Source organism: Crocuta crocuta, unplaced genomic scaffold (genome assembly GCF_008692635.1).
Source record: "Crocuta crocuta isolate KB4526 unplaced genomic scaffold, BGI_CrCroc_1.0 scaffold20, whole genome shotgun sequence".
In the NCBI taxonomy this organism is placed as follows: Eukaryota; Metazoa; Chordata; class Mammalia; order Carnivora; family Hyaenidae; genus Crocuta; species Crocuta crocuta.
The window spans coordinates 355,663-382,149 of NW_027527932.1; the positions used below are offsets into that span (position 1 = coordinate 355,663).

Genomic DNA, 26,487 nt, shown 5'->3' on the forward strand with positions numbered 1-26,487 from the left:
AGCCTAAATATGATCCTGATAATATATTAAAATCACTAGGTGAGCTTTTAAAAGGGACTTATACATATTCACAGATACTCTTGTCTATGCAGGGCCCAGTGTGGCATTTTTAAGTTTATTTATTTTTAAGTAACCTCTACACGCAACCTAGGGCTCCAACTCATGACCCCAAGATCAATGAGCCAGCCAGACACCTCAGTGTGGCATAGTTTTTAAAGCTCACAGGTGACTTTAAAGCAATGCAATTCAAGAATCACTGCCCTAAATGACTAGGGAAATACTAGGGAACCCAAAAAGTAGCTCTATTTAGGGCACTTGGAGATTCTAAAAGGAGACTGAGAAGCTAAGAGTTTAATCATCAAAGGAGCTAATATACAACTACAATGATTCCATACAACTGGAAACTGAAAAACTTTACATGACAATTTTCCTACTTTGATGAAAACACTAGCAAACTTGACTAGAAAATATTAAGATACATCTTTTGTAGGAGCAATTCTCCATTAGAATTATTTTGACAATTCTCTGAATGGGCATTTCATATGTGATTAGTAGTATGTTAAATCATTTATCAATTAAAAATGACGAGGATAAATAATCTAAGAATCAGTTAAGAGGCATAGTTTTTTTTCACTGAAACTCCTGGGAAAATATTGCCTTTCTAAAGGTAACAATAGTTGTTCTATCAAGAGCTGCCAAACATGTATCAGCATCATAACTTCAAACTTTCTGGTGATAAATGTGAGGAATTGCTTTTAACTTGAGTGGAAACAAGTTACAGTTGTTTATTTTTGGAAGGTCTGTCCACTTTGAAAATAATGCAAAAGCAATATACCCCAGCTCAATTTTGCAAACACTTAAACATTTTTTTAAACCTTTGAAAACTTTTCATATTGTGTTGCCTTGTTTTGGTATCCATAGTGTCACACTGCAGTTGGAGTCTAAAGACTAGAATTCAGGTTCACATTCCAAGTTCAAATGCTGGCTCTGTTCTCACTAGCAGAGTGATACTGGCAAGTTCTTAATCCTTTTGAGGCTCATTTTCCCCATTTGTAAAATTTAAGTAAGAATAAAATCTGCCTCATAGGTTTGTTATTTAAGTTCATGTACATAAAACACATACCACAGTGCCTAAGTAGGTATTCAATAAATGAAAATGCCTACACCCAACATTCGGTTCTGTAGCTGCTCAAACAATGGTAGGCAGTTATTATTATTATTTGAGACCCATCTGCTTTAATTTTACATTTTCATTACCCATTTTAACAGTTTCTACGTCCCAAAAGAAAATACTTTCCGAACATTTTGTATTTTTAGAAATGTCATTATTTGCGATCCTCTTTTTCACTGATGCACAATTTTCTTTTGATATTGCCTGATTTTTATATGGTTTCCATTCAGTTTTCATGTCTATCATTTCAAATCCAGGATCCTCATAGAAGATCTTCAGAAAACACTGGAAAAGGCAAGCAGTTTGCGAACCCAGAGAAATCGAAGATACCTCTCTGGATATAATTATGAAGTTTATCACTCTTTAGAAGAAGTATGTAATCAAAGGAGCTTTCATTGTTTTGTTTTTTATAAGTGCATCTCTATAATTCAGGTCTAATCATTGAGAGAGAAGCATAAAGACAGAGGCAAGGGCTATTTGAAGAATATATATAGCTCTTATATTGTTTAGCCACCTCAGTTCAGTCATCCCTTCAATTAAGCCTTTAAAGGAAGTAGCAAAATAATTTGAATTTCATTTGCTTTACCCAAACCACCCCCACAAAGGACATGGAAAGTACAGTGGAAAAGTGAGGCAATGTTGCTATAATCACAGTCATGAAGACCTTAACTAAAAAGCCACGGAAGATAGATCTAGTCAGAGTTTGAAGGCAATGATTTGGTTGAAGGATGTAATGAACTTTGATGCGTGCCTCACAGCCTCTGCACAGGTTTATACCTCCCACAGGCCAAGCTTCATTTGTGGAACCTCAGGGCCTTTTAACATGTTATTTATTCTTCCTATTATTTATTCTATAGCAACTTCATTTCCACAACCACATCTTTTACTGTTCAACGGTACAATAGCTAGTTACTCCTTGAATCTCAGCTCAAGCAAAAACATGGCTATTTCTATTCTCCCAGATTGGATTAGGACTCCCCAGCTCCAACCTCATCTTATTACATGTACCAACAGCACATGGATAGAATATCTATCATAGTTTTTATACACATAATTGTAGGATTGTTTGATTAATGACTCGCTCTTCCTCATAAGCTACAAGTTTCATGAGGACAGGCCATTTCTAAATGCATTAAAAATTTTTTTTTAATGTTTAGTTTTTTTGAGAGACAAAGAGAGCATGAATGGAAGAGGGGCGGGGAGAGAGAGGGAGACACAGACTCCAGAGCAGGCTCCAGGCTCTCCATTGTCAGCCCAGAGCCCAATGAGGGGCTGGAACTCAGGAACTGTGAGGTCATGACCTGACCCAAAGTCAGACGCTTATCCAATTGAACCAACCAGGACGGACCATTTATTTCTGATTCAACACTGTATCCCCAGTGGCAAGCAAATAGAGACCTCCAAATAGGTAGTTGATGACAGATGATAAATGAAGAAGTATATACATTTTCTGTGCTTCCCCTGAATTGAGCAAAGGGATGTCAGACATAGAATTAATGAGAACCTGTTATATTCTTAGGAGAATTTTTGGTCCTCTTGATTTCAAAATTATTTTCACATGTTTATTGTTTCAACATGTGTTTTAGAAGCTTGAAATTAGCAATGGAAGTTTTACATATCTTGGCACACAGAAGTGCTATAACATGCACTAGAAAAAAGTCAAATTTAAGAAATCTATCTATGTAGATATGTACATACACATATGTACATACACACATATACACACAAGATATATAGATAGATATATCTATCTATCTATCTATATATCTTGCTCATTAGCTTCAATAAGAATAGAAAGGAAAGAAAATATGGACACTTCTCAAAATCTGCTTTTCCAGCACAGATTCTCTTGCACATGATGGAACAATGGGACACTTCTGTGTGACTTCCTTATTCCTTGTAAGGCTTTTAAGTCAGAAATGTCAACCATATTTCTAAGTGCCTTATTCATCCATCTCAAATACTCCTCCTGATGACAGATAAGTGTGTGTGACTGGATCAATGCAAATCTATCACTGTTCCTGGGAAAATTATTCATAATATGCCCTCTGATGGCTTGAATAACCTTTAAATGCAGAAGACAATGCTTTTTTCTTAGCATCTTCTGTTCAGTGGCAAATTACAATATATGGGACTTTAATAGACACTTCCAAGTAGTTTGGGTGGTTTTCATGAAGCTGATTTACTTCTTTTCCTCTTAAGTACTTAGGGGAAAAATGGAAATAAGTTTTTATCTTCAAAGAGAGCCCAGAACAGATTGATTAGTTTTCTCTAAATCTCTGCCATCAAGATATTAATGATAAATGGTAGTAGGAGGTGTGTTTTTAAAAAGGGAACAATATAAAGACATGAAGCTACTATTCTTTTTTTTTTTNTTCCTTCTCTGTCTGACTTATTTCGCTCAGCATAACACCATCAAGTTCATCCATGTTGCTAAACATGGCCAGATTTCATTCTTTCTCATTGCCATATAGTATTCCATCGTATAGATGAACCACATCTTCTTGATCCATTCGTCAGTTGATGGACACTTAGGCTCTTTCCATGTTTTGGTCATTGTTGAGCATGCTGCTGTGAATATTGGGGTACATGTGCCCCTATGCCTCAGCACTCCTGTATCCCTTGGGTAAATTCCTAGCAGTGCTAGTCCTGGGTCATAGGGGAGTTCTATTGTTAATTTTTTGAGGAACCTCCACACTGCTTTCCAGAGGGGCTGCACCCGTTTACATTCCCACCAACAGTGTAGGAGGGTGCCCGTGTCTCCACATCCTTGCCAGCATCTAGAATCGTCTGATTTGCTCATTTCAGCCACTCTGACCGGCATGAGGTGGTATCTCAGTGTGGTTTTGATGTGTATTTCCCTGATGAGGAGGGATGCTGAGCATCGTTTCATGTATTTGTTGGCCATCTGGATGTCCTCTTTGGAGAAGTGTCTGTTCATATCTTCTGCCCATTTCATGAAGCTACTATTCTTAAAGACAGAAAATAAAATATAATCTTAATATCTTGAAGAAAATTAAAAACACAAAATTGATTTTTGTTCAGCTTTATAGCCATGTATGCCCTTTGAGTTCTGAGACCTATTGTTGTCTTTTGTTACCTTTTGTTCTCTGAAGGCTCCATAATTGTGAAAGTCTGACGTGGTTTTTATTTATCTGCTTTTAGATTCAAAATTGGATGCATCATCTGAATAAAACCCATTCAGGCCTCATTCATGTGTTCTCTATTGGAAAATCATATGAGGGAAGGTCTCTTTTTGTTTTAAAGGTAAAAATAAATCATTAACAAAATAAGTATTTATTAAACATTCATCCTTTTCAAGTTTGACTTATGGAGAAAAGAAATGAAATGGTCTTTCACAGTGTCTCATATTTAAAGTCATCTTAATTTAAGAAAAAAAAATTCCCTTAGATTTTTGGGCCATATTTAATTTTTACCATTGAGTATTCCAGACAGTGCTGTTTCTAACATATTGAGAGTTATTGATGCACTTAAAAATAATGGCCTTTAAAATTATTTGCAAGCTGGTCCTACTTAATGTGAACCAGTGCAAAACTACATAAATTTGTAAGAAGGTATGCATTCTTCCTAGCTGTTGACCCTGCATTCTCTTCTAGCTACTGACCCAGAGCTCTCCATCCCTTCTCAGCTAAACATCTAAAAATATTTCCTTATAGGGGAGGCTGGGTGGCCCAGTTGGTAAGCATCCGACTTTGGCTCATATCGTGGTCTCGCTGCTTGTGAGTTCATGCCCATATCTGGTTCTGTACTGACAGTGCAGAGTCTGCTTATAATTCTCTCTCTCTCTCTCTCTCTCTCTCTCTCTCTCTCTCCCCCTCCCTNATCACTCTCTCAAAGCAAAGTTAAAAAAAGCTTTAAAAAGAATTTCCCTCTATCACTGTCTCTATTTCTTCCCTTCCCATCCAGACTCACTGGCCTTTGTCCCCACAGCTCCTCTAAAACTTGTCTTGATAAGATCAATAATGGCTCCTAGTTGGTTCTTTTCCTGTCTCTCTGACCATACCCTCAGGTCTCATTCACTCGTTCTTCTCCTCCTGCCCTTCCAGTGGGTTCTTTTCATCCCGGAACTCTATGCTCGGATGTGCTCTCCGTCTCCTAACCTCTCTAGATGAACACATCCATCCTGTGGTCTCAGTAATCATTCCAGACTTTCCTATTCCATGAAGTCCACTTTCTGGAGCTTTACATTCGTATTCCATTGCCTACTTGACCTTCTCATCTGAATATTCACAAAAGGACCTCATGCTCAGAATGCCATCACTGTGATTGTAGTCAAGAAATATGAGCATCACCCTAAATTCCTCTCCCTTGTTTTCACCACTTCCTTTAAATCTACCACCAAGAACTGACATTTTTCTCTTCTAATATCTTTTGGATCTGCTCCAATTCCTTCTCTTGTCTTCCCTGCTGTTGCCCTAATTTATCTCTGGATCTCTTCTCCCTGAACTATAGTAGTAAGAGCCTCAGTACTAAACTTGCTTTCATGTCCCATCCTCTCCCCTCTCATACTCTCCTCCATCACTACTGTTAGTGTGCTTGTGCTCACTCCTCCGTGTCTCTTCCACATACATACACACTTCTTTGTCCACCTACCGTTTCTTCCTCATACTCCAAAAGCCCATTCTTCAAAGAGGATGTGCCCAGATTCTCTTCCAAGCTTGAGATGCCTTCTTCTAACTAGTCTGCTGAGCAAGCTCCAAGTCTTACTCAAGTACTCAAGTGTTTCTCCTCTGAAAAGCCTTCTCCTACTCCCCAGGAAAATTACACATAACTCCTCCCATGTTCCCTGAGCAACTTATGCATGTTCACATCATAATGATTGATTATTCCCATGTCTGCCCTTCCTACCAGCATATAGATTCCTTGTCTTCTTTGAATCTCCAGTGTCAAGTACAATGTCCCAAAAGGATTTCCTGAAGTGTTAGTTGAGTGAAGTAATAAACGAAAACTAGATTCCCTGTGAATATAATGTTAATAGCTACCTATTCATTACTGAGTTAGAAACCACATTTAAGTAATATTGATTACTTAAAGATTATAAAGAAAAATCTGTCATTTGATTCTACAAATCAAATTGCTTTGCTTTTCCATTTTGTGTTGTAATAAAATTTGACTTTGTCCACCTATGAAACATAGTTATTACTTGAAGAAAAACTCCTTGGGATTTTGATGCTGATTCTCTTGGAATGCTTGGAGGAAGGAGTATTTAGCATTTTATGTAATAGTCACATTGTAAAGGAGAAGCAACCCTATTTAAGAATTGCCCTTTTTTGTGTTTTTTCCAGTTATTAGTTTTGTAATTCAGACAATAATGTCATTGTTTCTTCCTTAACAAGGCTGCACTTCTGAAAAGATAGGAAATCTCTTTACCTTTTTTGTGGGTTACCTAATGAATCAAGCTATAGTGAAGAACTATGCTGACACCTTATTAAATTGTGCTTGTCAGTGAATCTAAAAGCCTGACTTGGTTACTATGAACACTCTTGTTTTCAGCTGGGCAGAAGATCACGAACTTACAAAAGAGCTGTCTGGATAGACTGTGGTATTCATGCAAGAGAATGGATTGGTCCTGCCTTTTGTCAGTGGTTTGTAAAAGAAGTAAGTTAAACCCTTCATACAATGTCCATTTCAGCTAATCGATGCTTCCCACGTGTTTTTATTCCGTTCAAGTAGCAAAACCAGCTACTTGAAGCCAGCAATACCTGATTGAATGATAACACTTTGATTTTGCTGGGTCACTTTCATGTTTCTGAAGACCTTTTATAACCCTGGCTCAGTTTATCCTCACCTCTGCCCTTGGAGGTTGGGGTTATCAACCCTCATTAAAGAGAAAGAATCAGTTTCAGAGCATTTATGAATTTGAGGACAAATTAGAAACCAGCCAGGTAGTTGGTACGTGGCAAAAAGCTAAACATTCAGTTTATGGTACTCTAGAGTGGTTTCTCATACACCGTCCAACTTGAAAAATTCTATATCACATATCACAATGATCTCACATACACTTTAACAATAAAGGGATGAGCAAACTACACGCCCGAAAAACAAACAACCCAGTGAAGAAATGGGCAGAAGACATGAACAGACACTTCTCCAAAGAGGACATCCAGATGGCCAACAGACACATGAAACGATGCTCAGCATCCCTCCTCATCAGGGAAATACAAATCAAAACCACACTGAGATACCACCTCACGCCAGTCAGAGTGGCTAAAATGAGCAAATCAGAGAACTCTAGATGCTGGCGAGGATGTGGAGAAACGGGCACCCTCCTACACTGTTGGTGGGAATGTAAACTGGTACAGCCCCTCTGGAAAACAGTGTGGAGGTTCCTCAGGAAACTAACAATAGAACTCCCCTATGACCCAGCAATAGCACTGCTAGGAATTTACCCAAGGGATACAGAAATGCTGAGGCATAGGAGCACGTGTACCCCAATGTTCATAGCAGCACTCTCCACAATAGCTAAAACATGGAAAGAGCCTAAGTGTCCATCAACAGATGAATGGATCAAGAAGATGTGGTTTATCTATACCATGGAATACTACATGGCAATGAGAAACAATGAAATCTGGCCATGTGTAGCAACATGGATGGACCTTGAGGGTGTTATGCTGAGCGAAATAAGTCAGGCAGAGAAGGACAAATATCATATGTTTGCACGTATAGGAGGATTAGGAGGAACTTGACGGAGGAACAAGGGGGAGAAGAACGGGGGAAATGGTGGGGGAAAGGGAGAGAGGCAAACCATGAGAGACTCTTGAATGCTGACAAAAACTGAGGACTGATGGATGTGGGGGGAGGGGGGATGGGCATGGAGGAGGACACTTGTGGGGATGAGCACTGAGTGTTATGTGGAAACTAATTTGACAATAAACTATTGATGAAAAAAAAAAACAATAAAGGGATGAGCAAGCAATTGCATTTTGCTCTCCTGCTATGGATCTGCAGTGTAATCCCAAAGACCTTTGGCGTCTGTGGATTTTGCATTCAGTTTTAGTACTTTTCAGTAACCCTAGTTACTGAAGTTACTGAAGATTCATAGTGGTTTCTTATTATGCAAAGGCTTCATTTAAATCCTAAGTCCTCTGAGGCCAGTGTATTCAGTAGGTCTCTAACTCATGCATGGGCCAACCTTATGGACCAACATCTTGATATGTTTTGATACTTTCTATCCATTATCAAGAATGCAATGACTTTCAAGGTTATTTCTTAAATTGTTAGTATTTTTTAAGATTCTAAAAAAGAAAATCAACCACTAGTCCTGGTAATAAAAGTGAAGAAGTCTAAGGATATGAAGGTTATAAGCCAGAAAACAACCCTACAAATTTCTTTAGCCCTGTATGTACAGGGAACTATTAAGCATACAAAAGAACTTTAAATATTTTAGCTCTGTTTCACAGTATTTTGTGGGAAAATTATGTGCCCTCCTGAGGTTTGTGATTTTGAGAGCACTCCTAGTCTTGGGAAAATGTCCCTCACAAATGTCAAAGATGTACTAAGTTTGCAAAAACCTGCCTCTCTGCCTCCACCAAACCCATATAAGTTTCCTTAATTTTATAAATGATATAATGAAAAATTTTAAACTATTGCCACTCATTGTATTAAAGAATTCATATTTTATTAAAATAACATTTCATCCTGGTAGGACAAATGTAAAATCTAATAAGAAATTAACTCTATTATCTTGTGTTAAATACCCATTGTTAGCACATACGGCCTATTTTTTGCTGTCTTACATTTCAAAAGGGAAAGGAGGGAAAATGGTTACATATAGAACATCTGTTGTTTATAAACTGTGGTCCTGTGTACTATTGAAGAACCTAAGAAAGTCTCTCCCAAACATTTTACCTAACCCCCACCTGTGCTTGCTTTATTCATGTGATTATTATGTGTCTCTTCCTATACCACTGCCAAGGGCAGAGACTCTATTTTGTTCCTTGCTAAATCTTTGGAACCGAGAACACTACTTGGCACTTAATCTTCAAATATTTGTTAATGAGTGGGAATAATGAGAATCCGCTAGTTATGATGTGGAAAGATTTCTGGGAGATGACTTGTCAAATCATCTCATAGGATATAAATAGTAGCACCTGGATTTTTTCAGTGCACAATCTGTAGAACCATATATGGCAGGTCCATAACCCAAGCTAAGTTTCCAAAGCAGAGGAGGACACAGTTTAACCACAGCAGAAGGATGAGGCATATATAATGACGATCGATCAAGGGTAGTTGATTTTGGAGTAAGAACAAGAAGTATCAATTAAGTCTAGGCTCCATTTCACCAAAGATGAGTAAAGAAAAGCTTCATCTCTCTTCCACCAGATCGTCTGCGAGCATGTAGGCGAGTCTCGCCATTTCCACGCCTCTCTCTCTCTTGTTTATGGCTGTCCATCTGCTCCTCCACCTAATTACTTAAATCTCCCATCTGAGTCAGGGCAACGACCAGAAACTGGGAAAAGAAGCCTTAGGGTCACTTGTCCATCTGTCCTGTGGAAGCAGTGGGGCTGCTCAGGCGGAAGCAGTGACGTTCACACGCACAGGCTTGTAGGGGATGTTCCCATCCTGCTTTGAAGCCCCCCATTCCCACTAATGGTGGTATCGGGGACTAGAGGAAAGGGGACGTCAAAGGTTTAAATAACTTTAAATCTGCCAAGCATTAGAACATCATCTTTTATACACTCATTCAAGCGTCTTTTATACACTGGTCCAAGAAGGGGCTCCAGGTAGTGTCTCTTTCACAGGCCACCTCCCCTCTACCACAGAAGTCCCATGACCAAGTCCCAGGCTCGCAACTCATCCTACTTCCATGCCTTCTCTAGGGTCCCAGGGAGCCTCTGGGCTTGCTCTTTGCCTTCTAGGAGGCTCTGGAATGCTGTGTCCGCCCTCTCTCGGCTGACTCTTGGCCACACTGCCAGTTGTCTTCCCTGCATCTGCAGGCTGTTGGCAGGTGAGGGTCAAGTCAGGTGATAGCCTCTCAGACACATGGTGAACAGAGGAGAGGTCCTCTTACACCTTCTACCCCAGTCTACTAGATTCTACCATCTCTTGATTTCTCTGGAATTTCAGTCCCTTGAGAGAAGGTCATATTAGAAGTCAAAACTTTGGGTTCATAGTTTTGTTTTCTCTCTTTCTTGAATGCTTTCCCCAAAGTGAACACCTTAAAACAACATTTATAACCTGACCGTTTCTGTGGGTCAGCCATCCTGGTGTGACTAGCCGCGTACCTGTGGCTCAGGGTCTCTCACAAGGCTGCAGTCAAGGTGTCAGCTGGACCTTCAGTCATCTCCGGGCTTGCGTGAGGCAGATCTGTTTTTGAGCTCACTCGTATGGCTGCTAACAGGGCTATGAGTAAGAGACACTCAGTCCTTGCCACATGGGCCTCACCATAATACAGCTCACAACACACCACCTGGCTTCCCTCAGGATGGACGAGAGACTGAGAGAGAGCAGGCCCCAAATGGAAACAGGCCTCTTTGTAAACTAACCTCAGCAGGGACATCGTATCACTTTTGCCCTATTCTGTCAATTAGAAGTGACTCAGCAGTTCCAGACACCTCCACCCATGGGAGGCGGGGGGGTTGATTACACAGAGTATGAATCCCAAAGATGGGAATCATTGGAGACCCCTTAGAGGCTGTCCATCGTACTATCGTACTTTGGGGGGATTTTCCCCATTAGCTACCACTATAATATTTGCATCAGGCCCTTCTGGGATCCTTACAGAATATCAGATTGCATAAGTTACTTGTACACCAGTTAGTAGTTAGAAAACCCTGGATTGGAATGCCAGCTCTGCAGTTTACTAGCTTTGTGATTTCGTGGCAAGTTGTTTAACCTCTCTGAACCTCAGTAATAATGTGCGACACATAATGGGTTATTGGGAAAATTAAATTACATAATACATGTAAAAGACTTAATAGAGTGCTTGGCATATAATCACTTAATAAAATCTACTCTCAGTAGCAGTAGTATCAGCAACTTGGTGTTTTTATTTTTTTTTTTAATTTAACAAACATTTATTGAAAAATACTACCTCAGTCATACTGCTGTAGGGAACTTGACTAAGAACTATGTAGTATCAATTAAATAAGAGGGAGGGTCTGAGCTACAAGGAACGATGGGTCTGGCTGGAGGGAAGCACAGGTGCTGCTGTGCGGTGGTTGTAGGCGGTGATGGCTGCTCGGAAGCTGAGTAGACCTGCAGGTGACCCCAGGCCCCAGAGCCCTCCCAGCACACCTCTGCTTGTCCCTGGCGATGCAGGGGAGCCCCCACCCTTGAAGGCAGCGGGAGGCTAGAGGCAGAAGAGCATGACTGGAGGCACTTGTCCCTGTGGGACAGGCTGGACCCTGGGCCTAACTGGGCCAGCCTCTGCCTGAGGCAGTGGGTTCTGTCCTTAGCTTGTAGAGCTCACTCTACTGTCAGAGCCACCCTCTGGCTCTTGCAATCCCTCTCCTCACGCAGAAAGACCTCATAAGAGGAGGTGGCTCTCTGAAGTTCTCTGCCCGGGTCCTCAGCCATACTTCTCGTAGAGGTGCATTCAGGCTCCTGTGCATCTCGGGAGGTTGCTTCTCCATTTCCACGAGGTGTGTTTTCTCCTCTGCCGACTTTCTCTCCAGCTGCAGGATGCGCTCTTCCCACATCTCAGGCTGTGTTTTGAGCTTCAGCTGGAACTTCTGAATCTCACTTTCCAGGTGGGCATTTTCAATGCGAAAAGACACTTCCTCAGCTCGGAGGCTGGTTATTTGTCCTCTGAGCCCCGCAGTCCTCTGATTTTCCGCCATCAGTTCTCTGGACAACTCTTTCTCCCCATGGCATGAGTCCAAGAGCACAGTGGCATGGCCGTGGTCAGTGACTCCCTCCTGACAGATGAAAGGAGCCATCATCAGTTTCCACTCTCCTCCTCCCCTCTCCTTCTGAGCCCCAACCTTCTCTGTGATATCTAAGGAACTCCAACACATGCAGCGTCTTCAGCATGGTCTGGCCTAGGGTCTTGAACTGGCTCCCATCCTCACTGGCATCCTGGCGTGGGAGGCTCCTGCCTTGCTTCCTCTCTGCCTTTTCCTGTGCTCTCTGCGTGCAGCTGCCAGTTTCCTGATCAGGAGGGCCAGCCTTCCCTGCAGATCAAGGCTGTCATTTGAGCCTTCTGTTATTTTCCTCCCACAGGGTTCTCTATCTTCCTGCAGCGCTTCCAAGATGGGGTTTTCGTCAGTCAGTTAGGAAAGGCTCACAGGTTGGTTTCTCTGAATTCCCTTCAGCAGGTGCACAGCTGAGATTTTCATTCAGGGCAGCCAGAGCAAGGGTTTGTAGCGGGAGACGACTGGCCTCCCCCACCGGTGACGTGAGAGCTCCACGGCTTGTGCCTCTGGTCCCGTCCCCTCCGCACTTTCCCAGATGCTTCCTCCTGGGCACATTCTCTCTTAAGAAGCCCCCCTTCTCTTCTTAAACTGTGTCCACTACTTACTATGAATGCCACCACTGCAGTGCACATGAGGGTCACCCAGGGAAACCCAGAGACTCCTGGCACATGTGGCCTACTTTCACATACCACCAGCAGGGCAGCCCACAGCTGCTCCAGGACCGGCTGGGGGGACATTTCGGAGTTCACCAGCTGCCTCCAAAGGGCCTTGTGACTACAAGCTGGGAGGACATATATGCAAACCACACATCTGGTAAAGCACTCAGGTTTGAAGTATAAAAATTCAAAGCTTGACACAAAGAAAGCAAGCGATTTAGTCAGAAAATGGGCAAAGGCCTAAGGAGACATTTTACCAAAGAGTATACAGACGGAGAAACACATAAAAAGTTGCCATTAAGGCAACGCAAATTAAAGCTACAAAAAGCTATCCCTACACACCTGTCAGAATGACTAAAATAAAATTAATCAGAGAGAGAGAGAGAGACCCTACCATCAGATGCTTGGGAGAATATGGAATAACTTGATCAGTCCTGCATTGCCGGTGGTAATGTAAAGTGATAGCGCTAACTCTTTAAAAGTTAACGGTTTATTGTTTTTAAGGTTTTATTTAAATTCCAGTTAATATACAGTGTAATGTTTTTAGGTGTACAGCAGAGTGAGTCAGCCCTTCCACGCAACTTCTTTTAAAACTCGACTTGCAACTACCATATGACCCAGTAATTGCACCCTTGGCGTTTATCCTCGAGAAATTAAAACGTATGTTTGCTGAAAAACCTACATATAAATGTTTATAGCATCTGTATTTATCATAGCCTTTAAAACCTGAGAACAATCCAGATAGCCTCCCATGCCCAAATGAGTAAACAAACTAGTACATTCATACCATGGAACACTACTGAGCAATAAAAAGGAACAAACTGTGGAAACACAAAGCAACCTAAATGAGTCTCCAGAGAGTTATGCTGAATGAATAACCAACCCCAAATAGATACATACTGTGTGGTTTCATTTATATAATATTCATGAAGTGATAAAATTACTGCACTGGAGAACAGATTAGTGGTTGCTGGGATCAAGAAGAGGTGGAGATGGGAAGAAAGTGAATGTGGCCGTACAAGGGCATCATGGGCGTGCCTGCGGTGATGGAAAGTTCTGTGTCTTGACTAATGTTAGTATTCTGATTATAATATTATACTATAGCTCCTGAAGATGTTACCATTTGGAGGAAGTAGGAAAGGGTACATGGGATTTCTTTGTATTCTTATAATTATATCTCAAAATGAAAAATGTATTATGAAAATCGTACCCAGGTCTCATATTCCTGGATTCCATTCTCTCTGGAGCCAGGTGCTGTGTCTTGCCTAGAGAATCAGAGGCAGTTTTACCATTGCTTTTTCTTCCCTGCTGTAGAATCCTCACCTGACCCTGACTCTCTCTGCTGTGGACACCAGAAGTATCAAGATGAGGCTCTGGTTCCACATGGCCTTTTTGTCAGCCAGATGGAATTTCCCGTGCTGTGCCCTGAGAGCCCATTCCTCTTCTGCTCCCCACTCCAGCCTAACAGATGGGTCCATGAACATCTCGGACACACAAAGCTCAGAAAACAGTGATACAAAAGCAAACTACCTGGCATAAATGAGGAGATAGGCTTCATTATTTTGTTATTCTGAAAATTGTTCAAATTGTAATCATTATCAACATATAACGATAGTTCATTATCTCAACTGCTGGTTAGCAGACATTTTTAAAATGCAAAATACATGATATGATTGTGGGTTTTTATCTTCTACATTGAAAATTATGTTGAAAAAGAGCCATCACTTCTGATTTTAATACTTGAACCTCTCTCTTTTTTCTAGTATTCATATCACAAATTTTTATGTCTCAAGGAAACAAAGAGAGGTATGCTTGGATTGCAAAATCTTTCTTTTGTTAAATGCTTGCTTATACCAGCTTAGCAGAACCATCACTAATGTTCTATTCATGGTACTGTGGGGTTTTGTAGGCGGAGGGAAAAGAGGAAGCAGACTTGGTGGAGCTACTATTGAACTGTGTTCTACACATGCTCCTTCACCATGAAACCAAAAAAGAGCTTTAAGAAATACTATGGGGGCAGGGGGAAGAGACACACCAGGAAACAGACTTTTATTTCATTTTATTTTTAATTAGTATAATTAGATAATGAGCAGGAGAGGGGCAGAGAGAGAGTGAGACAGAGGATACGAAACGGGCACTGTGCTGACAGCAGAGAGCCTGACACGGGACTCAGACTCACCAACTGTGAGATCATGACCTTAGCCAAAGTCAGACATTCAACCGACTGAGCCACCCAGGCACCACAGGAAACAGACTTTTAACTGTAGAGAGCAAGAGGGTCACAGGAGGGCAGTGGGCACGGCATGAGTTAAATGGGTGATGGGTGAAGGAAACCACTGGTAGTGATGAGCACTGGGTGTTTTATGTAGGTGATGAATCACTTAATGGTGCACCTGAAAATAATAATACACTATATACTAACATGAAATTTAAATACAAACTTAAATCCTGCCTGTTGGTAAGAAAGTATTCTTAATTTTGTCATGGGCTAAGAGGAATGCTACATACATTAAATTCATCAAAGAAAGTCACCTAGAATAGATCTATAAGGAGAAGGAAACAAATAAGCAGACCTTAGAGGTTTTATGTTCTATGTAGATAATTCAAATAGCCAAAAATAGGAATGGAGACTTTCAGAGAAGGGGGAGTTATTTTCTAAGAACCAGGTGATGATTCTGGGCAGGGTAAGTAGAAATATTTGGAGACTATGGTGGGTTATGTGTATAGGACAAAGCGTCTTGGTGGTTGTGGGAGAAGTCCTTCAATTGGGAAGGTTTCTGGACGGGACTCTTTGTCTGAGGATCAGAAAGCTTTCTGAGGAATACTCCTTTGGCTAACCACCCCTTTCAGTCTTGTTGTGTCTCGCTGGTAACTAAAGATAAAAATGTAAAACAATCAGATATAGGTATGAAACTCAAAGTTTTGGTTCAAAACAATGTATCACTAAAAATAAACCTTTTAGAGAAGAGAACTTAAATTGTATGTATAAAAGAGCCTGAAGCCAGGGAATAAATAAGTAATTAAGAGGGTTATTAAGACTGGATCAAATATGAGTACAGATGAGTAAGCATTTGTTCATAATTGCATAATAATAAAAGTTTATCTTATAAAAATAACCTGTATTTTCAAGTTGTCTGACTTTGCTCACTGCCTGCAGTGGTAATTACAATGTTTTGTTTTCTACCAGCCTGTTAGCACCTGTAACTCCCCAGATTATCCATCCTCCCCAGTCTGCTCTTTAACCCTTTGCATCCTCCAACCCAGCTCTCTCACCCTTTTATTCAATTTATAATGTCTTCTGGCAGGGTATATATTAATGTTTAATTTGATTAAATTTAAATCGATTGCATCCATTTTACTCCACTGTCCAGTATTTGAGGATGTTCTGGACGTCGTTTCTACAGACGGTCCTTGCTTTTCTTCCGAGTAGCGCAGGACTGTGAAAGTGACCATGCAAGCTGAAGCAATAAAAACCTATCTTAAAAAATCAATGAGGAAAATTATGTTTGTCCTATGACCTCTATTTTTGTCAAAAGTTAAAAAAAACCTCTCTTTGTTATAAATACATAGGGAAATGATTAAAAACATAGTAAAACTAGTATTTATTACACTGTGACTTAAAATTGAAAATATTGTCTTGTTTCTTTGTCAAAAAAGTTATGGGTAGTTTGGATAGTGCTTGCCTTCTCATTATATAACTTACATGAAGTCAGCACCAAACTGGCATACTCTTTTTTTAATTTGAATCAGCATCCATTTTTTTCCCTTTGCAATTTCAAATCATAAAATATCTACAAGAGTTCCTTTAATGTGAAATATTGACAGCATTTTTTCTTCTGGATCTTCTTCCCCCTTTTCATCACAAGCACTTTTCTCATTTATGTCCCCAAGTTTGGCTTCATTTAGTCCCTGTAGCTTAATGACATGGTGACCATGTCAGCATTCCTGCGGTCAGCCATTTCTTCTATAGCTCCATTTACATTTGATTCAAATTTCACCTCTACATTATCACTTTTTATCCTTCTGCTGCACTTTCATCTCTTAACCTATTCCCACTCACCATCATCCATTTTTGCAAAATGCCGCATAGGTGGGAAACACAACCTTACACTTTGCTGTCAGTGTGTAAATTGAAAAACAGACGCACAGTGACCAATCCACCCACTCACTGACTGACTTTAAAAGAAGTGGCATAATTGGTCACAGACCTTGATGCCCATCTGTTATTTACATAGTGATTTTTAAATGAAAGATCTAACATGGTGACTATAATTTGAACTGTGGTTTTTGGAGAACTGATGTTACTTAAACTGTGATAACGGAAATTTGTGTAAACTGGAGACCTACAAACTGAAAACAACTATACTTTCTTTTAGTAGGTAAAACATTATGGTATAGTAGATTTTCATAATGCCACAAAATTGGTCCTAGCCTCTACTCTGTTGTTCCTGAGTAAATAAATATAACCAACCATTGTTATTAGGCAATCTCATATAAAAGCTCTAGAAATAAGACTGGTATTAAATGGAAAAAGTAGAGTTGACATGCACCTGATATTATAGTCTTCCTGGTGACGCCGAGCACTTCAAATATTTATATTTTGCTTAGAAAATATAGATTTTTCAATCATTACTTGCTCTGTTAGATTAATCCCTGGGCAGTTCTGATTCTAAATTAAGCATAAAAGTATTTAGAATTTAAAGGATTAGCGTATGCTTTTCCAGTTCTCCATCCTTCATTCACAGAATCTTTTTGCTCATATTGCTTTCAAACTATTATTTAGTTACCATTTTGTATTTAATGAGCTTCTTACAGTGTGACATCAAATATCTTTATAGCTAAAGCCTCCTTTTTAAAATGTCCTTGAAAATTCTCCTCTAATTTTCATAGCATCAAATTTTAAATACTTTCTTTGTGTTAAAATACACATGTTTTGGTACTACAACTCTTTTCCACCCTGAATAGCTTTACTTCAGTCCCGGTGAAGCTATTCTGCAGCTTGACTAGTAACTCTGTCCTTCCTATGGCCTCAGCTGTAACATGATTTGTTCTCCCGATGTGCCCTTGTTGAATATGGTTATTATTCTTAGGTCCTCTGTAGTGATTATAGAACAAAAACAAATGTAAAAAATGTAAAAGATATCTTTTTTTAGAGCCAGTAATGCCAATTCTAAAAAAAAAAAAAAATCTAACATTCCAAGTTTTCCTGGGGGTCTAAGAAAGCAATGTTAAATCAAATCCAAAAACTGAAAAGGAGGGAAACCCTTTATCCCAACTTTGTTACACTACATAAATACTTTAGTAGTTGTGAATTTTTTTCTTCAGTTTAAGTTTATTTGATGAATTTGATATATGACATGTATACATTTATGGGGAAACCAAAATAGTCTTGGTGAGTGGTGAATATCAACTCATTCTTTGTCTCTCTTTAGAAATTCCCTAACCTAATACCAAACATATTTTCCTAGCAAAATAATATTCAAAACTTCTGTTATTTTCAAATTAAAATCTATTTTTGGCAAAGTGCTTTTGAACAGATTGATGAAGTGACGTGAGTGTAGTACCTAAAGACTGCCACACTGAGGCATGTGGTACATTGTTTTGTGACTGCCTTTCAGATCACAACTACTAGTCTTCCTCATCAGCAACAATAGTAGTCTAGAAATTAAACTCGCTTCGCCCAGATGGCACTTGATTAGTAGGCATCTCCTTTCCTGCGTGTATGGGTGGTATAAATTGATTGCCAAAAAGAGTCCCACATACTAGGAGGAAAGCACACTCTCTGCTTTATGGTTATCATATGTTAGAATAATAGGAAATAGTCATATGGTCATCTTTTTTTCTAGAAACTCTACCTAAACCGTAAAAGAGAAATGATCTATGTCCTATTACTTAAAGCATTCAGGCAAGAAGATATCTCAATTGTCCTATTCAGAATTGAACAGCCATTACATTGTGATCATTCTTGCTTTGTCTGACCAGATGGAAAATGGCTGTAATTCTTAGAGAGTTATAAAAATCACAAATATAGCATATGCAATACAATGACACTCTATTTGTCAGAAGAACACGTTCTGGCTAATCTTGGAAATTAAATCCACTCCAGAAGAGAATACTAGAAAACAGATTTCTTATTTAATACATAATTTGGATATGAAGAACTTTAAAATGAGTCTATGTTAATGACCTCAAAATAAATAAAATTTGACAGTGTTTTTAACAAATTCTCAGTGATTAAGAAAACTGGCAAATTTTTAGCAAGAATATAGATGATACAGTATGATAAATTTAATCTAATAAACCGTACCAAATAATTAGAGAATGCATATTTTTTTCAAGCCCAACTGAAACATTTACAACAATTGATTGTACAGTAGCCCACAAAGCAAGGTTCAAGAAATACTAAAGAGCCCATACATATAGACCATATTTTCTGACTGTAATGCAGTTGTTAGAAATTATTTATGAAAATGAGACTTAAAAAAGAAAACTCACCTTGTTTTAAAATTAAAAATATAATGATTTAAATAAATGAAAAAATATTTACAACTAAATGGAAACAAAACTATTAAAACATGAGAATGTAGCTAAGGTAGTACTGAAGAGGAATTTATAGTTTTAAATAAATATATTGTAAAAGGATAAGGTCTCCAAATTAATGAGCTAAGCTTTCAACTCAGATTTAAAAAGGATAAAGTGCAGAAAGCAATGAATCAGAAAGCAAAGATCCTCCGTGTCTTCATTTTATATTTAATTTCTGCTCTAAGCCTAGATGGTTTGCTCCCATAATAATAATCCTGATACCAAAACCAGACAAGGATAAAATAAGGAAGGAAATTATAGGTCTCAAGAAAATAGATGTAAATATTAGCAACCTGAATCCAGCTAATATAATGATACAATTCATAACCAAAGGAGTTTATCCCAGGAATATAAGGATGATTTAACAATAGAAAATCACTTATTAAAATTGATTATAACAACTATGGTTGTGTTAATATAAGAAGGAAGATTACATGCTAAAGTTCAGCATCCCATTAATGACAAAAAAACAACCTAGCATGGAGCAGACATCTTTAATGTGCTCTATCTTAATTTCAAATCAGTGTGAAAGGAGAAGGGTCAAAAATATCCAAGGCAGTTTTGAATAGAACATGAGGAGACACATCCCACTAGAGTGGACTGATTCTATCAGAACCATTGTGTGGTTTTGGTGAATGAATATAAACCAAAGTGCATTAGAGCAATTCCATGGACAAATGAAAGTTGACATTTGACAGAAGTGGAACACTGGAGAAAAGATGAACCATACAAGTGAGTACAATGGCACAGTTGGTCTTCCATACCAGAAAAATAAATCCCAACCTCACATCCTGTAAAAAAAATTATTTCTAGGTTTAAGGCTTATATTTGAAAACAAACTTTAAAAAATTTTTTGAAGAAAAAAATTTTTTTGAAAGGAAATACAGGGTAACATCTTTATGATCTTAGGGCAGAGATGAGTTCCTTTTTTTAAAAAATTTTTAACGTTTTATTTCTGAGAGAGAGAGAGAGAGAGACACACAGCGTGAGCAGGGGAGGGTCAGAGAGAGAGGGAGACACAGAATCTGAAACAGGCTCCAATCCCTGAGCCCAATGCAGGGCTCGAACCCACAAACTGTGAGATTACAACCTGAGCTGAAGTCGGACATTTAACTGACTGAGCCACCCAGGCACCCCATAGAGATGAGTTCTTAAATAAAACTTTACACATATAATTGTTATAGAAGTTTACAAAAAGGATATGATGAAAATAGGAACCGGTAAGCTACAAGAAAGGAAGAGGTTTGTGATGCATATAACCAAAAGATTAATATCCAGAATGTAAGAAGAAGAGTTTAATTTTTTTAATGGGCAAAAGTGAGCAATTTATAGAACCATATATGTGTGTGTGTGTGTGTGTGTGTATATATATATATACACATATATATACATATATACACATATATACATATATACATATATATATCAAAGCTGTTCAATTTCATTTGAAATACTAATTTGTGTATATATATATGTATATATATATATACGTGTATATATATATACGTATATATATATATCAAAGCTGTTCAATTTAATTTGAAATGAGAGAAATGTGAAGTAAAACAAAAGCATGATTTCATGAACCCATTACATTTTAACTGAAAGGTTAACAATATCAAGGGTTGGTAAAGTTGTAGCATAATGGGAACTCTCATTCATTGCAGATGAGAGTATTTACTAAGTTTAAAATGCCATTTAGTAAAATGGAAGGCATATAAATCCATGGCCCAGTAAATCCATTCCTAGATACGTCATAACTCTCTAAGGGGTCTAACCATCAAGAAGATCTAACAATTGTAAATATGTTCTCAACTTGGAAGCACCCAAATAAATAAATCACAAACATAAAGAACTCATTGATAATAATGCAGTAATAATACAGGACGTTAACACCTCCACTTACAGCAATGGACAGGTCACCTAAGCAAAACATCAACAAGGGAAAAATGGCTTTGAATGACACACTGAACCAGATGGACTTACAAATATATTCAGAACATTTCATCCTAAAGCAGCAGAATACACATTCTTCTTGAGTGCACATGGAACATTCTCCAGAATAGATCACATACTGGGACACAAATCAGTCCTCAACAGATACAAAAAGATTGATATATAGCATGCGTATTTTCACATCACAATGCTATGAAACTTTAAGTCCACCACAAGATTTAAAAAAATGTGGAAAACCCTCAAATACATGGAGGTTAACATCCTAAAAGAAGAATTGAAAGAATACATGGAAACAAATGAAATGAAAACACAACAGCACAAACCCTTTGGGATGCAGCCCTAAGAAAGAAATATGTTGTAATTCAGGCCTTTCTCAAGAAGAAGCCAGAAAGATCCCAAATATGTAACCTAACTTTACACCTAAAGGACCTTGAAAAAGAACAGCAAATAAAGCCTAAAGCCAGCAGAAGGGAAATAATAAAGATTAGAGAAAAAATAAATGATATAGAAACAAAACAATAGAACAGATCAACAAAACTAAGAGCTGGTTTTTTGAAAGAATTAACAAAATTGATAAACCCCTAGCCAGACTTCTCGAAAAGAAAAGAGAAAATACGGAAATAGATAAATCACAAAGGAAGGAGGAGAGATCACAACCAACATGAAAGAAACACAATTATAAGAGAATACTATGAAAAATTATATGCCAACAAACAACAATTTGGAAGAAATCGACAAATTCCTAGAAACTCACACACTACCAAAACTGAAACAGGAAGAAATAGAAAATTTGAACAGACCCATAACCAGCAAGGAAATTAAAACAGTAATCAAAACTGTCCCAACAAAAAAGAGTCCTGGGCCAGATGCTTTCCCAAGAGAGTTCTACCAGAGATTTAAGAAGACGTAATACCTATTCTTCTCAAACTGTTCCAAAAAATAGAAATAGGAAAACTTCCAAACTCATTCTACAAAGCTAACATTACCTTGATTCCAAAACCAAAGAAGCCACTAAAAATAATTACAGGCAAATATTCCTCATGAACATGGAGGCAAAAATTCTCAACAAGTACTAACAAATTGAATTCAACAGTATGTTAAAAGAATTATTCACCATGATCCAGTGGGATATATACCTGGACTGTAGGGATGGTTCAATATTCACAAATCAATCAATGTGATATACTACATGAATAAAAAGAATCATATCCTGTTAATAGATGCAGAAAAAACATTTGACAAAATATAGCATCCTTTCTGGATAAAAACCTTCAACAAAGTAGAGATGACTGGAACATACCTAAACATTATAAAGACCATATATGAAAGGCTCACAGCTAATATCATCCTTGATGGGGAAAAACTGAGAGCCTTTCCCCTATGATAAGAAAAAGACAAAGATGTCCACTCTCACCATTATTATTTAACATAGTACAGGAATTCTTAGCCTCAGCAATCAGACAACAAAATTAAATAAAAGGGATCCAAATCTGCAAGGAAGAAGTCGATCTTTCATTCTTCACAGATGACATGATACACTATGTAGAAAACCCAAAAGATTCCACCAAAAAATTAATAGAACTAGTACATGAATTCAGCAAAGTTACAGGATATAAAATCAACATGCACATATCTGTTGCATTTCTATACATCATTAATGTAGCAGCAGGGGAAAACAATCAGGGAATCAATTTCATTTGCAATTGCACCCAAAACAATAAGATATCTAGGAATAAACCTAACTAAAGCGGTAAAAGATCTATACTATGAAAACTATACAACACTTGTGAAAGAAATTGAAGAGGACATGCAAAAGCATTCCATGCTCATGGGTTGGAAGAACAAACATTGTTAAAATGCCTATACTACCCAGAGCAAGCTACACATTTGATGTAATACCTATCAAAATACCACTAGCATTTTTTGCAGAGCTAGAATAAACCTAAAATTTGTATGGAACCACAAAAGACCCCAAGTAGCCAAAGTAATTCTGAAATAGAAAAAGACTGGAGGCATCACAATTTCAGATTTCAAGTTCTATTACAAAGCTATAGTCATTAAAACAGTATGGTACTAGCACAAAAAGAGACACACAGATCAATGGAACAGAAAAGACAACCCAGAAATGGACCCACAACTATGTGGTCAACTCAGTTTTGACAAAGCAGGGAAGAGTATCCAGTGGAAAAAGGACATTCTCTTCAGCAAATGGTGTTGAGAATACTGGATGGCAACATGCAGAAGAATGAAACTGGACCACTTTCTTACACCGTACACAAAAGTAAATTCAAAATGGATGAAAGACCTAAATGTGAAACAGGAAACCATCAAAATCCTGGAGGAGAACACAGGCAGCAACCTCTTTGACCTCACCACAGTAACTTTTTACTAGACACATCACCAAAAGCAAGGAAACAAAAGCAAACATGAACTATCAAGATAAAAAGCCTCTGTACAGCAAAGGAAACAATCAACAAAACTAAAAGTCAGCCTACAGAGTAAGAGAAGATGCTTGCAAACGACATATCTGATAAAGGTTTAGTGTCCAAAATCTATGTAGAACTTGTCAAACTCAACACCCAAAAAACAACCCAATCAAGAAAGACATGAATAGACACTTTTCCAAAGAAGACATCCAGATGACTGACTAACACATGAAAAGATGTTCAACATCACTCATCATCAGGGAAAAACAAATCAAAACCACAATGAGATATCATCTCATAGCCCTAGAATGTCTAAAATTAACACAGGAAACAATTGTTGGCAACTATTCAAAGAAAGGGGAACTCTCTTGCACTATCATTGGGAATGCAAACAGGTGAAGCCAACTCTGGAGAACAGTATGGAGGTTCCTCAAGAAACTAAAAATGGAACTACCCTGTAATCCAGCAATTGCACTATTAGCTATTTATGCACAGAACACAAAAATACAGACTCAAAGGGGTACATGCACCCTAATGCTTATAGCAGCATTATCAACAATAGCCAAATTATGGAGAGAGCCCAAATGTCCATCAACGGATGAATAAAGATGTGGTATATTATATACAATGGAATATTACTCAACAATCCAAAAGAATGAAATCTGGCCTTTTGCAATGACATGGATGGAGCTAGAATGTATTATGCTAAGCGAAATAAGTCAAGCAAAGACAAATATATTATTTCACTTATATGTGGAATTTAAGAAACAAAACATGAACTTATTGGGAAGGGGAGCTAGAGAAGAGGGAAACAAATTACAAGAGACTCTTAATGATAGAGAACAAATGGAGGGTGGACAGAAGGGGGTGGGTGGGAGATGGGCTAGATGGATGATGGGTACTAAGGGCATTGGTGATGAGCACTGGGGATTGTATATAAGTGATAAATCACCGAATTCTACTTCTGAAACCAATATTTCACCATATGTTAACTAATGAAAATTAAAATTGTAAAAAGGGAAAAACTCACATATATCTAGCAGAAATGTGCAAGAATGTTCATTGCAGTGTTATAACAAAGCAACCTAATTCTCCATCAACAAAATAAGGAGTCAGTATATTGTGTATTTATCAATAATTGAATACCATTGTGTAGTTAAAATGAATAAATAAACTTAAGTGTCAAAAATACTGGGGAGAAAAGTAGACTGTAGATTGATACATAATGATTTGCATAAAATTTCAAAGCATACACAATATTATATATTCCTGAATCTATATAGATCTCTCTCTATATATAGACATATATGTTTTATATATGTCTATATCTATATATTATATATATGTGTGTGTATATATATATGTATTTATATATTTATATATGCATGGGAATGATAATGTAAAAGGATAGTGATTACTTTGGTGGAGGAGAGGAAAATGGGATTAGAGTGTGAGAAAAAGGGAGCTTTACTTTTTTTTTTTTTTAATGTTTTATTTATTTCTAGGAGAGAGAGAGACAGCGTGAGCAGGGGAGGGTCAAAGAGAGAGGGAGTCACAGACTGAAACAGGCTCCAGGCTCTGAGCTGGCAGTCAGCACAGAGCCCGACGCGGGGCTCGAACCCACGAACCGCGCGATCATGACCGAAGCGAAAGTCGGACGCTCAACCGACTAAGCCACCCAGGCGCCCCAAGGGAGCTTTGCTTTTATCTGTAAAGTCTCAACTTCTTTTTAAAAGATTTAATAGAATGGCTGGGCAACTCAGTCAGTTCAGTATCCAACTGTTGATTTTGGCTCAGGTCCTGATCTCACAGTTCATGGGATTGAGCCCTACATAAGGCTCACACTGACAGCATGGAGGCTGCTTGGGAGTCTCTCTCTCCCTCTCTGCCCCTTCCCAACTCACACACACAGTTTCCCTCTTAAAACACAGAAACTTTAAGAAAATAAAAATAAAACAATAAAAGATTAAATAAATACGCCAAAATGTAGTTGGTGGTCACATAGATGTAATATTCTTTGTTTTTTTGTTTGTTTAAAGTGTATTGTGATTTCTAAGAAGGAAGTTAACAGTATTCTTTTAAATACAAAAGCATGATGGGCACTTGCAGTGGACGAGGAGAAAGCAGGAGAAGCTGAGAAATTTCCCGTTCAGGTCTCCAGCATAGTCTGGTGCTGAGGTGCTAACATGACCCGTGCTTGGAAAATGTGAGACTTCCCATGTTTAGACTGAGAAAAATGAGCTGCGGTTCCCAGTGCTAAGCAGGAAGGGAGAGAAATGACCATGACTCTTTCCTACACTTTCTTTCTTGCTTTGTTGCCCCAGTTCTCTCGCCGTTCATCTCTCTTCCTCACTGGTGTGGCACAGACAGCCACAGCTGCCCAGCCTAGTGGAAGGGACAGACTAACCGTATCGCTCTGTCTCTGCCGTCCCCAGCTGTAGACCTCCCCCAGGTATTGGAGAATTTCTGGTAATTAGAGGAAATAAAAATTCTAGGGTATGAACAATTATATACCAGGAATTTTCTGGTTTGAGCCATAAGATAGTTAATAGAAATTCAAGCTTATATGAAAGTTCTACCGAAGCTATGTGGCCAAAAAGTTATAATTGAGCTTTAAAGGAGAAGAGAGAATTGTGTTTACATTTGTCAACTTGTGTTAAACCCCTAAATATTTAAATTGTGTTGAATAAAATTGTATTTACCTCTTATATTCTTAAGCGTATCCCTATATTTTCATTATTTCTAACATAGTGATAGTTTCTAATATATTGGATTCTCTATGAACAGCATTCTTAAATAAATGTAGATGCTGTTCATGA

General features: G+C 38.3%; 1 protein-coding gene across 1 annotated transcript in view; it reads left to right on the forward strand.

Moving 5' to 3' along the window:
- CPA6 (carboxypeptidase A6) overlaps nt 1–26,487 on the forward strand; it is a 316,507-nt gene that overhangs the window by 243,539 nt on the left and 46,481 nt on the right. Inside the window, exons 4-6 of the mRNA XM_077751832.1 lie at nt 1,429–1,543; nt 4,337–4,438; nt 6,686–6,790. Of these exons, the coding sequence (XP_077607958.1) occupies nt 1,429–1,543; nt 4,337–4,438; nt 6,686–6,790 (322 nt within the window). The remainder of the gene's footprint in view (nt 1–1,428; nt 1,544–4,336; nt 4,439–6,685; nt 6,791–26,487) is intronic.